Source organism: Trichechus manatus, unplaced genomic scaffold (assembly GCF_000243295.1).
Source record: "Trichechus manatus latirostris isolate Lorelei unplaced genomic scaffold, TriManLat1.0 scaffold00123, whole genome shotgun sequence".
Lineage (NCBI taxonomy): Eukaryota > Metazoa > Chordata > Mammalia > Sirenia > Trichechidae > Trichechus > Trichechus manatus.
In genome coordinates, this window is record NW_004444059.1 from 4404174 (window position 1) to 4419683 (window position 15510).

The 15510-nt window shown below is 37.5% G+C and overlaps 1 protein-coding gene and 1 pseudogene across 4 annotated transcripts in view; one reads left to right on the forward strand and one right to left on the reverse strand.

Annotated features, from left to right (window-relative positions):
- The window catches only part of TMEM117 (transmembrane protein 117), a 533621-nt gene that overhangs the window by 59750 nt on the left and 458361 nt on the right, over window positions 1–15510 (reverse strand). For 2 of the 4 annotated variants that reach the window (XM_023738846.1, XM_023738845.1), the window contains exon 7: window positions 7371–7413. The exons of the other annotated variants lie outside the window; for them this stretch is intronic. In XM_023738846.1, coding sequence (XP_023594614.1) covers window positions 7371–7413 — 43 coding nt within the window. The remainder of the gene's footprint in view (window positions 1–7370; window positions 7414–15510) is intronic. 4 annotated transcript variants of the gene reach the window in all.
- LOC101348541 (60S ribosomal protein L21 pseudogene) lies at window positions 6146–6627 on the forward strand (annotated as a pseudogene).

Below are 15510 nucleotides of genomic sequence, written 5' to 3' on the forward strand. Positions count from 1 at the left end.
ATTAAAAAAAAAAAAAAAAGAAGAATGTTAAAATCCTTTGAAGTTAAATGTCTCAATCTAAATTTGCAAAGTGACCCTTTTCTTAGATTATTACAGAAGAAAAGTGCCTTTTTGTTTCATACTAATAAAATAATAACCATTTAGGTAACCCAACCTGAAAACTCTCCTCCATTGTTTGATAGTTAATCAGCGTTTTTTTTTTTTTTTTTTTTTTTTATTAATCAGCAACTAATTTCTGCTTTACTTATCCTCAGCTCACCCTTACTACTGGGAACACTTTGCCTAGATATGCAAATCATTGCAGGCTGATCTTGATAAATGGTCTGTACTTGTGTAATTTAGATTAATTCAGTACTTGTTTGGAACAGAGGCCAGAAATCTTCCCAGGGGTATTAAACATTCTCTTTGAAGACTCGGTGGGCTGCAAGCAAGAAAAGGGCAGAACAAAGTTGCTTCACCACCCTCGGCCAATGTTGCGCCTACTCTGGCTGTCTGTAGGTAGTTGCCTGGTACCCATCAGCTGGAAGCTGGCTGAAAAGCGGGTGGGCTGACTCCCTAGATTTTGCTTGAAGCTGAAATGTGGTAAAACTGGCTAACCTTTAGAAAAAAGTAGAGTGCAAAGCCAAATCGAAAAGGTAGTTAAAGTGGTCCTGTGACCATTAGACATGACAAACGATCTGCTGTGGTCCTGCCTTAAATAGCTGGTACACCAAAATAGTTCCTGAGAAACTAGGTGGTTGACTTGTAGTTTTACAACCTGTTTTATGTTTGTTTCATTATATAGAACTATTCCTTTCTTGTTTATTTTTTAAAACTATCTGGGGAATCGAACTAATAGCGAGTACAAGTAAGGATTGCAAATGCTTCTAAGAATCCCAGAGTTTGCTCCATCCCTCGAATTCCCCTCATTCAGCCCGGCAACCGGCTTAGTGCCTACAAGCTCCCACAATAATTGAACTCACTTCTTGCCATTGCAGCCTCATTTGGAGAGCCTCACTGCACAGCATTCTCTTCTTCCATCAATCCCAGATGGCTTCCTTTAACATTCTTCCTGATGCAGTCATATACCTTTAGCCCAGAGTGAGTACATTTAATGCCTTTTCAAGACTCTTGCCATGAACATTGCTACAATTTCTATCCCAGTTCTTCCTTATCCAGTTAAATAACCCATCTGATGCTTTGATCTTACTTCATGTGATGTGACTTCAAATCCTCTTATGCTGTGGTTGTGTCTCTCCCAACATGTTCTAGCTGGTCTTAGGACCTCTTTTAGAGAGTAACGTCCATATCTGAACCCAATCCCAGGTCTAGTTAATAGCCTCAGGGCAAAGTAGGACTCATGCCAACTCAGTTCTAGATAATGTTCAAAGCAGACCTTTTCTACTAATTAAGTTATTGTTTGGTTTTAAGAAGACTTCAGGGACTATTTTTGGTTTAAGGTTTAAAGATTATCTCAGGGCAATAGTTTCAGGGGTTCATCCACCATCCATGTCTCCAGAAAGTCTGGAGTCCTTAAGAATTTGAAATTCTGTTCTGCATTTTCCCCCTTTTGATTAGGAGTCTTCTATAGGATCTTTGATCAAAATGTTCAGAAACTGTAGCTGGGCGCCATTCATTTCTTCTGGTCTCATAGCAAAGGAGGTAGTTGTTCACAGAGGCAATTAGCCACACTTTCCATATCCTCCTCCTATTCCTGACTCTTCTTCCTCTATTGCTCTAGGTAAATAGAATCCAATTATCATGGCTTGGAAGGCCACTTGCAAGCTTTTAAGAAGCCAGGCACTATGCAATGAACTAGGAGGTAGAACAGAAGCACTAAACATATTATTAGGCCAATTAACTGGGATGTCTCATGGAAACACGACCCTAAACCTCCAAATCAAAGAACCATATCCCATGGGGTGGTTGTACATAATCAGCCTTAGCTGCTACTCTTTTTTTCTGGTCATTGTTGCAAATATACCTGTCACACAACTTTTGCTAATTCAACTTTTTACAGGTGTACAACTTATTAACAGCAATTACAATAGTTGACTGTGTAACCCTATCCTTATTCAATTCAATTTTTCCATCACCATTAGCCCCTCCTTCCCCCTCCCTCCCACCCCTAGTAACCACTAATTAACTTTGGTCTCTATACATTTGCCTTTTCTTATCTTTTTATGTAATTGAGATCATTCAGTATTTGTCCTTTTGTGATTGACTTATTTCATTCAGCATAATAATGTCTTTAAGTTCCCTCCATATTGTACCATGTATCAAGACTTTGTTTTTCCTACTGGCTGAGTAGTATTCCATTAAATGTATGTACTACATTTTGTTTATCCATTCATCTGTTGATGGGCATTTAGATTGTTTTCACCTTTTGGCTATTGTGAATAGTGCTGCAATGAACACTGGTGTACAGGTCTCTGTTTGAGCCCCTTCTTTCAAGTTTTTTGGGTTTATACCTAGGAGTAGTCTTGCTGGGTCATATGGTAGTTTCATTTTTAGGTTTTTGAGGAACTACCAGACTGTTTTCCACAACGGTTGTACCATTTTGCAATCCCACCAGCAGGGGATAAGCATTCAATTCCCCCATATCCTCGCCAACATTTTCTGCTTTTTTCTAATCTTAGCCATCCTAGTGGGAGTGAAATTGTATCTCATTGTGGTTTTGATTTGCGTCTCTCTGATGGCTAATGATGCTGAGCATTTTTTCTTATGTTTGGTGGCCACTTGAATGTCTTCTTTGGTGAAATGTCTATTTAAGTCTTTTGCCCGTTTTATGATTCAGCTGTCTTATAATTGTTAAGTTGTCAAAGTTTTATACATATTTTGGTTATTAGATTCTTATCAGATACATGGTTTCCAAAGATATTCTCCCAGTAGGTAGCTTGCCTTTTCATTTATTTGATAAAGTCTTGATGAACAAAGTTTTTAATTTTTATGAGGTCCCATTTATTTATTTTGTCTTTTGTATTTGTGCTTTTGTAATTATATTCCCGTTGCTGTCAAGTTGATTCGGACTCATAGAGACCCTGCAGTACAGAGTAGAACTGCCCCATAGGGTTTCCAAGGAGCGGCTGGTGGATTTGAACTGCTGACCTTGTTGGTTAGCAGCTGAGCTCTTAACTACTGTGCTACCAGGGCTCCTTTGTAATTGTATTAGATAATTCGTTATTAAAAGCTAGGCCCAGCAGTGTTGCCCCTGTATTTTCTTCTAAGAATTTTATGATTTTAGATGTACATTTAGGTCCTTAATACATTTTGAATTTGTTTTTGTGTATGGTGTGAGGTCAGGATCCTGTTTCATTTTTCTGCATATGGAAATCCAGTTTTCCCAATGTCATTTATTGAAGAGACTCTTCTTTCCCTATTAAATGGACTTCGCACCCTTGTCAAAAAGCAATTGATCACAGATGTGTGGGTTTATTTCTGGACTGTCAATTCTATTCCATTGCTGCATGTGTTTACTGTTATACCAGTACCGGCTGTTTTGATTACTGTAGCTGCATAACACGTTTTAAGACATCTGATTATTTACATATGAATGTTTTTTGGTGGGAAGACTGTGTAGCACTGTTTTTGTTATTGTTACGTGCCGTCAAGTTGATTCTGACTCATAGCGATCCTATGTATGCCTGAGTTTAAGAGCACAGATTTTAGAGTCAGATTCGCTGGGGTACAAGCTCTGGTCCCTCCATTTACTAACTGTGATTGTATGCAAGTTTTTTCGCCTATGTAAACCTTGTTGTTCTTATCAGTAAAATGTTGATAATTATAATTATTTGATAAATTTTATCCATGATTGTTTTAAAAATGGAGAAGGAATAAAGAAATGAATTGATGCTAAGGAATAAAAAGTTCTCACGTCAGGAAAACCACCATTATTCTGAATAGATACTCATTGCCGTTGAGTTGATCCTGACTCATGGAGACCCTACTGGGCAGGGTAGAACTGCCCCACAAGGTCTCCAAGCAGCGGCTGGTGGATCCAAACTGCTGACTTTTTTTGGTTAGCAGCCAAGCTGTTAACCACTGCACCACATAGATACATACATATATCTATTTTCTATTTTTCATGGACAGTTAATTCATACTCTAGAATCTAATCCATTTAATTTTCTAATTCTTCACTATGGAAGTGTTGGAATTAGGCTTGCAGGAAAATGAAAAGCAAGCTTTTATGATATTTTTCTGACTTTTGTGATCTATCATGATTAATGAAGCTTTATGGGAAACCAGAAACAAATAATTCCTGGATTCCTGGTTTCATGTTTTACAGCAATCTATTAGGCTTTGGAAAAATGCCTAAAGGTTGCATTTTATAGCTTTTTTTTCACAAATAAGTTATACATATATATATACCATGGTACGGGTCATAGAGCAAGAACTTTACACTTGTTTAAATCCAGCTTTTTCCTCCTTGCCCTTCCTCCTCTCTCATGCTTCACTCTACATCTGTTACAAAAGTATTCGTTCAAAATAATATGAGAAAATGTCATCAACAGGACTCACAATGGGCTAGTTGTCTTTTGGTGGGGAGGAGTGGAGATATATATATATATATATATATATATATATTTGAAGCTACTGATGGTAGTAGTACAAAGTTAAACATGTAAGAAGTGAGACTGATCTTTTAAAATACTGATTGAAACTCAATGCTCTCAGTACTTTTATCCTGTTCTAGTATCCAGAAAATACTCAGTACTTTCTGCTGTGTCTTAATATTCTTTTGCAGTTGTGGAAGTTAAGCTTATGAAAATTACCTGGTGGTATCTGGAGGAGATGTAGGAGGGGGGCGGAGGGCAGTGGTGGTTTGGTGGTAGACTCTCGCCTTTCATGCGGGAGACCCAGGTTCAATTCCCACCCACTGCACCTCAAGCCCACTGCACCTCAAGCACAGCTACCACCTGTCTGTCAGTGGAGGCTGCATGTTGCTATGATGCTGAACAGGTTTCACCTAAGCTTCCAAACTGAGATGGGAAAAAGGCCTGGTGATCTACTTGTGAGAAAACCCTATGGATCACAATGGTCTGATTTGCAACCGATCCTGGGGATGGCACAGAACCAGGAAGGATCTGTTCCATTGTGCATGGAGTCACCATGAGTTGGGGGCCAACTGGATGGCAGGCAACAAGAACAGCAACAAATCTTTAATTTTTCAGCTTCTAGTAAGCAATAAATAATTCTATAAAGAAAATGAAGTGACTCATTAAAATAATCTACATCTGCCATATTATTATCCTTCAATCTGACATTGCTCTGGAAGTAATTGCCAATGAAGTGAAACAGAGGAAAAATAAAGGTATGAAGCAGGAGGCAAAATTATCACGTTTGCAGCTCATATAGTCATATACTCAGAAAACCAAGTGAATCAGCAGAAACACTATTAGAAACAGTTAGGTTTCAGAAATATTGTTGATTACAAAATAAATATATACAAATCAACAGCTTTTCCATAATCAATAACCAATTAGAAAATGCAATGAAAGGAATTATCCAGTGTATAATAGCGACAAAAAAGATATACCAGCTAACATAAACTTAAAAAATTACAGGTCTTATGTGAAGAAAACCTTAAAAATTCTTTTGAGGAAAATAAAACAAATGTAAAGATATACTTCACTTTGGATGGAAACATTCAATATTGTCTATTTTAATTCTTTCTAAATTAATGGGGCTTTTTGTGAACCTAATAATTCTATAATTAAAATTTTAAAAATGCATGCAAAATTATCTATGAAAAGTTTGAACAAGAAGAGCAATAGATGCCCTGCCAGACATAAAAATATATTGCGAAGTCCCAAATAAAACATTCTTTGCATTAAGAAGAAACAGAAGTTCTCTGGATTAGGGTAGAGATTTAGAACATACCTACAACACATGCAGAAATCATTTAATGTACAATGAAGATGACATTTCATATCAGTGGCATAAAGATAGATTATTCACTTAGAAAACGAGCTAGGTATTTGGAAAAAATACAAAGTTGCTCACAACTTAATTCCTTGCACCAAAATCAATTGTAGATTGATTTTGTATAAACGTAAAAATGTATAACTGTATAAGGGAAAAAAAAAAAAAAAGAGTTAAGAAAATGAAGAGAGAGTTGATAAATATAATCAATAAACTTATCAGCCTTTCAGCCAGAACTGCCATCTTGCAGTAATTCACCAAAATGACGAACACAAAGGGAAGGAGGAGTGGCACTCGCTTATATGTTCTCTAGGCCTTTTAGAAAGCATGGAGTTGTTCCTTTGGCTACATATATGCGAATCTACTAGAAAAACGATATTATAGACATCAAGGGAATGGGCAATGTTCAAAAAGAAATGTCCCACAAATGTTACCATGGCAAAACTGGAAGTAAACAAACTTGTTGTAAACAAACAAGTTGAGGGCAAGATTCTTGCCAAGATAATTAATGTGCGTATTGAGGATGTTATGCACTCTAACCGCCAAAATGGCTTTCTGAAATGCATGAGGGAAAATGATCAGAAACAGAAGGAAGCCAAAGAGAAAGGTACCTGGGCTCAACTGAAGCACCAGCCTGCTCCACCCAGAGCAGCACACTTTGTGAGAACCAATGGAAAGAAGCCTGAGCTGCTGGCACCTATTCCCTATGAATTCATGGCATAATAGGGGTAAAATAAAGAAGTTTGGAATGTAAAAATGTCATCTTTGATTTGAATTGTGCAGGAGTGTTGTGTCCTTTCCCCTAAAGATGTAGTATTTAACGCAAACTTTGTTTCTTAATTTCCTGGGTAAAAATTGTCTTTACCATTAAAATTTAGTGTTTTTCTTGCTGAAAATAAATTAAAAAGCTTATCAAAGAAGGTTCAACCTCGCTTTTATTTAAGGAAAGCCAATCAAAATAAAGGTGGACCATTTTTTACTTATCAAATATAAAGGCCATAGGGTCATGTTTATAAACATCGTAATTTGGCTGTGCTTCTTACTTTTCTGGAAAGGTTAGCTGCGTTACCACAGCCTAATAAAATCTGGGGAGTCAGCTTGCTCTCTTTTCAGCCAGTCTCCAGCTATAGAAAGTCCTTTCCTGTTAAAAATATGGGAGGCTTAGGTGAAAAACAACTCCACCAACCATGCCAAACTATCTAATTACCTGGCTATACTCATAACGAATTCGTTTTCAGAAAATATATCTAGTAGGTGATCCAGTTCTGAAAACCAGCAATGAAATCCCTATGGCTCAAATCCTTACCATCCTGAGCAGGCAGAGTTTTGTTCCATTGTGCATGGGGTCTCTATGAGTGGGGGTCAATTTGAAGGCAGCTAATGATAATGAAGTTGCCTTTGGAAGATGGGGAAGGGTTGGAAGTTGTGGAAGAGAGGAGAGACTTGATTTTGCATTATCAGCATACCTGGACTGTTTGAATTTCTGACCACATGCATGTTATCATCTTTCTGAAAAAAAAAAAAAAAAGGAGCATTACGCTCTTTTAAGAACTTCTATATGGGATCAAAGGGACAACGGCAACTGGAAAGATACGGAACCTTAGGGGGCAGTGAGTTTATGTTAATGGAGGAGGATCAACACAGAAAAGGAGGGTGAGTAGGGATGCACAGCTCGAAGAGTGCAATTAACGTCACTGAATTGTACGTGTAGAAATGGTCCAATTGGTGTATGTTTTGCTGTGTATATTCTCAACAACAACAAAACTAAAAAAAAAAAGTAAAAAAAAATCAGAGGTATTATTTTGTGGTCAAAGATTTATGAGTCAACTAATAGCACTCAAGAAATTATAAGTTAAAACATGTTGATTCTGATATCCTAAATTTGCTGTAAATATATAATGCATATCATGTCTCTGCTGCAGAAATAAACAGCCTTTGCAATAAATCCTGATTTCTTGTTGTATTTTTGTACTTAAAATATTTCCCCTTTTTGATTGTACTATAGTAGTTTTACCAGCAAGAGTTGTTTCTAATTTTTTACTTATAAGCTAAATTATCACACATTATTGTTTGAGTATTATGACACTTGAGTATTACAAACATTTATCCAGCAAAATCTAATTCTCTTCAATGTTGTGTGTGTTTACAACCATGCATATATTTTTAAACTAAAAGTGAAAAATCCTTGCCAACAAAAATCTATTTGTCAAGATTGTGGTAATGATGTTTTTAATTATACAATATGTATAAAAACCTAAACAACTGTATAGTTACTACAATTTGATAAATTTTAACTTTGATAATAGGGATTTAAAATTCAGGAGTCCTTCCTTCTATTCCTGGCTCTATCATTAATTAACTGGATGACCCTGACCGTGTCACTTATCTCTCTGAGCATTCACTTCTTCATCTGTAAAACAGGTACAAATACTATCCTACCTGGCTGAACTGCCAAGGTGATCAATGAGATGAAAGAAATCGATGTTCAAAATTTAAAAACAAACAAATCTGTCTTGAGAAAAGAACAGCCAGAATGCTCATTAGAAGCGAGGATGGTGAGACTTCATCTCTCATACTTTGGACGTGTTATCGGGAGGGACCCGTCCTTGGAGAAGCACATCATGCTTGGTAGTGTAGATGGTCAGTGAAAAAGAGGAGGACCCTCAGTGAGATAAACTGACACAGTGGCTGCCACAATGGGCTCAAGCATAAAAACGACTGTGAGGATGGCACAGGACCAGGCAGTGTTTTGTTCTATTGTACATAGGGTCATTATGAGTTAGAGCTGAATCGATGGCACCTAACAACCACAACATTAAACACAAATGATTATTTTTAAATAATTTTATTCAGAGCCTTATTTCTTTTGGTCTTAGTTCATTTTTAAAATCTATCGTAAATTTTAAGAAACTTTATTTTGAGCATGTTTGTTTCATGCTCAAAACCACCAATGCTCCACATTTCTGACTCCAACAAGTCTACACTACTCTTGATTCTCAAGAGCCTCCATAATCTGACTTCAGGCTACCCATCCAGTGTTAGTTCCCACTGTTAACCACCATGGACTCTCCGCTGCTCTTTTCAAGCCCTTTGCCACACTGTTCCATACTGCGTTCATGATGCTCCCCATCTATTGCATCTGTTCCCATTTCTACTTAGTGAATTCTATTCCAGTCTTCAAAATCCAAAATAATCCTGACCATCCTTGGAGACCCTGAAAAATGTGGAGTATTCCTCATTTTATGATGCCCCCTTATATTGTCTGATGTTTTTGCTAGTGCCTTATTCTTGCTCTCCTCGCCATATTAGAATTTCCTTAAGGTGAAAGGCCATTCTGTATACATTTTCAGAACATTTTTATAGTGTTGAGGACATAACTGGTGAATTTTTTTCTGTTTTAAATCCAGCACCAGGTGTTCACTAAGCAGTGCCCATCAAGTGTCAGGCACTGGGCCAAGAGCCAGGTAATGAGATGGGCAGTCTTCATGGAGAGCACAGTGCTACGGTCGATTCAGTCCTGTGTACATTCAATAAAGAGCTGCGGGCCCCTTCCTTACAGGAGCCCAGAGGTGAGACACATAATGTAAGCGTTAAGTAGTCAAGACAGGCTTCTCAGAGGAGGTGACACTTAAGCTAAGAATCCCAGAAAGAGTAAGAGTCAACCAGGTGAAATCGGCACCAACCTCATCCTCCAGCTTCCCAGCATGATCAAGCTGCAAGGCACTATAGGATTCACCTGAGGCCCACAGCTGGGCCCAGCCTTTTCAAAAGCCTCAATGACTCTCCTGTTCTCCAATTAGTTTACTAACTTTTCCATTAAGTCACATGGCTTTACTCAGCGAAGCTAATGATATGCATGATGCATGGTACTTTCCTAAAATCAATGAGTCCATTCCTTTAATTACATTACTTGTCAAACATTAACTTGAAATAAAATGTTCTAAACTGAATATCAGTATTTCCACAGCAGGTAGAATTCTATATTATAATTACCTGTCTTGACAATCTTTGACTTTAATAACATATAAAGTAATACTTAAGAAGAATACTATAACTGTACTACCTATTGCCATCAAGTTGATTCAATTCATAGCAACCCTATAAACAGAGTAGACCTGCCCAACAGGGTTTCCAAGGAGCAGCTGGTGCATTCCAACTGCTGACCTTTTGGTTAGCACCCGAACACTTAACCGTATTAGGTGTAAAGAAAAAGTTTGTCATAAAAGGAGCAATGGAGAGAAAGAACACTCTTGTTTACTATATATGCACTATGTGTCAGCCACCAATAAGTCTACTTTACAGTCTTCAAAACCCTACTGAGGTAAATATAATGATATGCTGTTATACATGAGAAAACTAAGGTTTCAGAGAGGTTAAGCAATTTACCTCAGGATACACAGCAGGCAGATGTGAAACTCAAGCTGATAACCATCCAAAGCCTATGTTGTTTTCTCCATCACCCTCTGCACCTAGTGGAGTCCTGCTTATTTATTTTTCAGCTACTTTTTCAGAGAAATGATCTCTAACCAGACCCCTCAGACTATGCCAGTGCCCCCCTTTTCAATGTTCTCATATATCCCTGTACTTTCCCATAACACACAGCTTGTATTTATGTGTTTATTTCTGTGACTCATTGATTAAAAATATCTACCTCTGTCACTAGACTCCAGGCTCCAAGAGGTCAGTGGCATTTTTATTTTACACCATATTTTACGCGTAGGGCCTGGCATATTGTTGGCATTTAATAACTAGTTATCAAAGAAATGGCACACATGGGCGGGTTATCCAATAGGCAAGGTAAACACGGTGCTTACTTTGTTTACAAGATCACCTGTAGTGAATAATTTCACTTCATCATCTGTGAAATTGTTCACTACAGATTAGTAAGTAAGCACAAGTAAACCCATGCTTACCTTGCTTACTGGGTCATCCATCCCTGTCAGGGATTGTAAATTTGAAAAGAAGCTTTGATTCTGTAGGAAAGTGCTGTGGGGTTGGGAGAGAGACAGATGCCAGCCATACCTAGAAGCAGAATCTTTGATGTGGTGAAAAGATGTGAAATTGTTCACTACAGATGATCTGGTAAGCAAGGTAAGCACCGTGCTCACCTTGCCTGTTGGATAATCTGCTCCAGCAGCAGTCTCCAACAAGAAACTTGGGAGTGGTTGATCAAAGACACTCTCTGTAAGAACAATGTAGTCTCAGGGAAGGGAGAGATGTGCAAGTTGTGTGGGTGATTCTCACAACACAATTGCTGTTTATAGGTTTTATAATACTAAGAAACACTGGAAATACTTCACTTCTTACAAAATCATAATACAAATTTGTAGTGAGATAAGAAGCAAAATACAAAGACAAATAGTTTAAATCTCTTGGTATCTGACGCAACTTAATAGGTATAGTTTTTCTATAAAGTTATTTGAAAGATACCTTAAAGTTACAGACATTTTAAATCCTCTGCTGTTAGTTAAAACTATGAACACACACACACATACATAAACTGGAGTAGAAATAAAATTCCCCAAATAGAATATAATTATTTCTACAGCAGGTACAGTTCTATAGTGTGTGTGTATGTAGTTTATTTGTTTAATTTTGTTTTTATAACCGCCTAGCTGGAAGTTAGTTCTGCCTCAAAAATTTCGTAGGATTATTCCCACAGTGCTTGAGAATTAATTATAATTATGCTGAGGTTATATCTTTTAACTTAAATTACAATAGGGATCCATAGAACAATTTCATCTGTGGTCATATTATTATAAAATATTCAAAGCAGTCTTAAGTAGTAAGCCTATTTACTTTGGTTTTCATTCAGCCCACTTCCTGACCCATACAGAGAATCTGGTATAACCCAGTGCAAGACTGTTCTCCTTAGTTTAAGTGAGGAGACATTTCTAGTCAGAAAATGCTCTGCACAAACATATTCCATTCCTGCAAATTGAACAAAAGAAAAAGATTAAAATAAAACATTATGTGATATATTTCTTTTAGTGACACTTAGCAGAAGTATCATTGTTCCCAGTTTTTTTTTGTCTCTCTGTTTTCATTAGTCCATGGGTTAGCAAGTGTCACTGTCTTAGTCATCTAGAGCTGCTACAACAGAAATACCACAAGTGGATGGTTTTAACAAAGAGAAATTTATTTCTTCACAGTAAAGTAGGCTAAAAGTCCAAATTCAGGGCATCAGCTCTAGGGGAAGGCTTTCTCTCTCTGTCAGCCTTCTCATCAATGTTCCCCCAGACTAGGAGCTTCTCTGCACGGGGACCCCAGGTCCAAGGGACATGCTCTGCTCCTGGCACTGCTTTCTTGGTGGTATGAGGTCCCTTTACACTGGATCAGGGATGTGACTTGGGTAAAGGTGGTGTTACAATCCCACCCTAATCCTCTTTAACATAAAATTACAATCACAAAATGGAGGCCAACCACACAATTCTGGGAATCATGGCCCAGCCAAATTGATACACTCATTTTTGGGGGGACATAATTCAAACCACGACAGTTGCTGAGCACTAAGGTTGGGCTAGAAGCTCTGGGGGATGGAAGAGTGATAGCAGGCACAGATCTAGTGCCCTGACAGCTATGTCTTCAATGGGAGAGAAAAATCCAGTGTACATGAAGGTATCAGACACTCTGAGTGGTAGAAAATTGTTAAATTCTATAGGAAGCTTGGAAAGATAATATTGTCCATTAAATTTCAGTGAGCTTCACCACATTATTAATTCATGAGTAATCACCTCACGATCCAAACTGTTAACATTTAAGCTTAAACTGAAAAGAGGTTCCCTCTTAATTGTTAAAAGCTCTTCAACTCTTTGGAATGGAGGCTGCACATAGATGTAACAAATAAGCAACCTGGAGGAGAACTGAAATAGGTTTGAACTTAGTGGTCAGTAGTGATGATCTTGCCCTAAAGACATGGCTTTCGGCTTATGGCAATAATCTCAGAGGATCTAATATCTCAAGTGACAATTTCTGATTTGGCACCCATCGTGCTTTATTTACATTATAGTGCCTTAGCTTCTACAGAGATTGAAAAGACATTTAGTTGATCAGAGCTTGAATGGTACCATTTATGTAGCTTACCAGCTGCTGGGGGAAAAAAAGCATTTCACTGGGAAAGATGCTAGAGCTCCACTAAAAACTTTTATTTGGGCCTGAAATACAATACTCAAGAGGTCACCTCTGTACAGAAGGTGGCCATTTCATAAAGAATGTGATTCCAAACTTTGTTTACATATTGGTTACTGGGGAATCAGAGTATTTGTGGTTAGGTTCCCAGACTAGATGAATGATGTTTTTTAGCTTACAGTGTAGCTGAAATACGGTGGTTTTTAAAATGCAAAATAATAATGTCATCTTACAGTAATACAACAAAATAGCAAGACCATGTTGCTGCTGCTACCCACGTTTCCTTCTGTGTGTGTATGTGTGTGTGTGTGTGTGTGTGTGTGTTGTGTGTATACGTGTAGTCAACATGTAGATGAGGTGGAGCATGAACTTATCCTTGCACAAACTGCCATTGTCACAGGATTTTTGCAAATCACCTATTGATAATTGATAGTGCTTGCTTTAGAATTTCTTTTCACATTAATGAGTATTTAATTAGAATTAACATCTTAGACCTGTCCAAAACTTATAGTCACTAGCCACATGTGGTTATTAAGCACTTGAAATACGTGTATCAGAATTGAAATACATAGGGTTGTTATGAGTCAGAATTGACTCAATGATACACAATGACAACATAAGTGTAAAATATGCATAAAGACTTAGGATGAAAAAATAATATAAAAGGCCTCATTTTATATTGATTACATGTTGAAATGAGTATTTTGGATATATTGTGTTAAATAAAATACTATTAAAATTAATTTTATATGTTTCCTATCTTTTTAAGGTGGCTACCAGAAAATGTAATACTATATATGTGGCTTTCATTATATTTTCATTCAATAAAGTTACCTTAAAGGATAGGAATTTAGGAGGCTATAGAGGCATAGGTAAGAAGGAAGCAGTGCTCAGAATAGCTTAGTTACATTAAAGGTTTTCTTTAACTGATATGAAAAGTTTATAATTTAAAATTTAAAAAGGTATGGCTCATTCCTATCATGAGCATTTCTCCTCACGTTGTGGTGGCTTGAGGGTTGCTATGATGCTGGAAGCTATGCCACTGGTATTTCAAATACCAGAGGGTCACCCACAGTGGACAAGTTTCAACTGAGCTTCCAGATTAAGACAGACTAGGAAGAAAGACTGGCGATCTACTTATGAAAATTAGCCAATGAAGATTTTATGGATTACAACAGTATATTACCTGATACAGTGCTGGAAGATGAGCCCACTAGGTTGGAGGATACTCAAAATACATAGTGGCTGCAGCAATGGACTGGCACATACCAATGATCGTGGAGATGGCGCAACATTTCTATTGTACATGGGTCGCCATGAGTTGGAGCCAAGTGGACAACAACAATAAACTCTGAAATCATCTTTTCCACCTCCTAACACAGTTAAGGACCTTGTTCTTAAGACAAGATTAAGCTTCAGTCTTACATCAACTTTTTAGTATTTTAAGAAAATTACTTTATATCCCTTGAGACCTTTCTTTTCTAGCTTTCACGTCACTCCACACTATCCTGGTCAATTTTTCCTGAAAGTGTTCCTGTTTGTGTGTATCCTTCTGAGAGCATAGTGCCTAAAACAGAACACAATTCTGGGTAAGTGTGGGTTGACTAGTTCAGACTAGAGCTAAATTATCACCACCAATGTTTAAATCTCATTTTTCTTTTAATACAGGCCATGTTCTTATTGGTTTTTTGGCAGTCATAGCATGGTATTGGTTTATATTGAGTAATAACATTTTCTCATGCCTATTGCTACTAATACCTATTCTGTATGTGTGCAGTTTGCTTCTTCAGAACTCTTACACATCTTCCTATGTGATTTCATATTTGATTTGTGCCACTGTTCTAGAGCTGTGATGTTCAAAAATATTTTCCACGGTCAACCCTGAGAGATATTTTATAGGAATCTACAATAAAATTGAAGGTGCTCTGACTGAAGTAGGTTAGTCCCTCTCCTTTCACGGCTGCTGCTTGTCTCTCCTGTGGCCCTTCTGGCATCTCTGTGAAACTTTAGGTTCTAAGAAATAAAATTTGTGTCTTAAGCCATCAAGACATGTTATCTTATTTCTGATTTCATTTCAGGTCCCTAAATTCCTTAAGCAACTCATTCTGATTTCAAAAATCACTGATACAAGATGTCATTTATGTAATAGGAAACGTTTTTATTCATACACAATATTTTACATAAATAATGCACGCCTTCTGCGTTTGTTTGCTGGTCACGTCCTCTCCCTCCCCCCTTCTGGTGAGGTATTTTCATAAGTGTGCCATGCTAATTTTTTTTTTTTTTTTACAGCAACATGTGGAAGAGGATTGGCGTGGCGGCATTTCTGAGAGTGCCTCGTGGAGGTGGGGGGGCACGGCCGGCAAACAAACGCTGAAGGTGCACGTTATTTGCATAAAATACAGTACTCTATCTTTTAACAACTATTTCTGACTTTCCCTTTGTCATTACCTTTGGGTTTTTAATGGTCTCTGACCT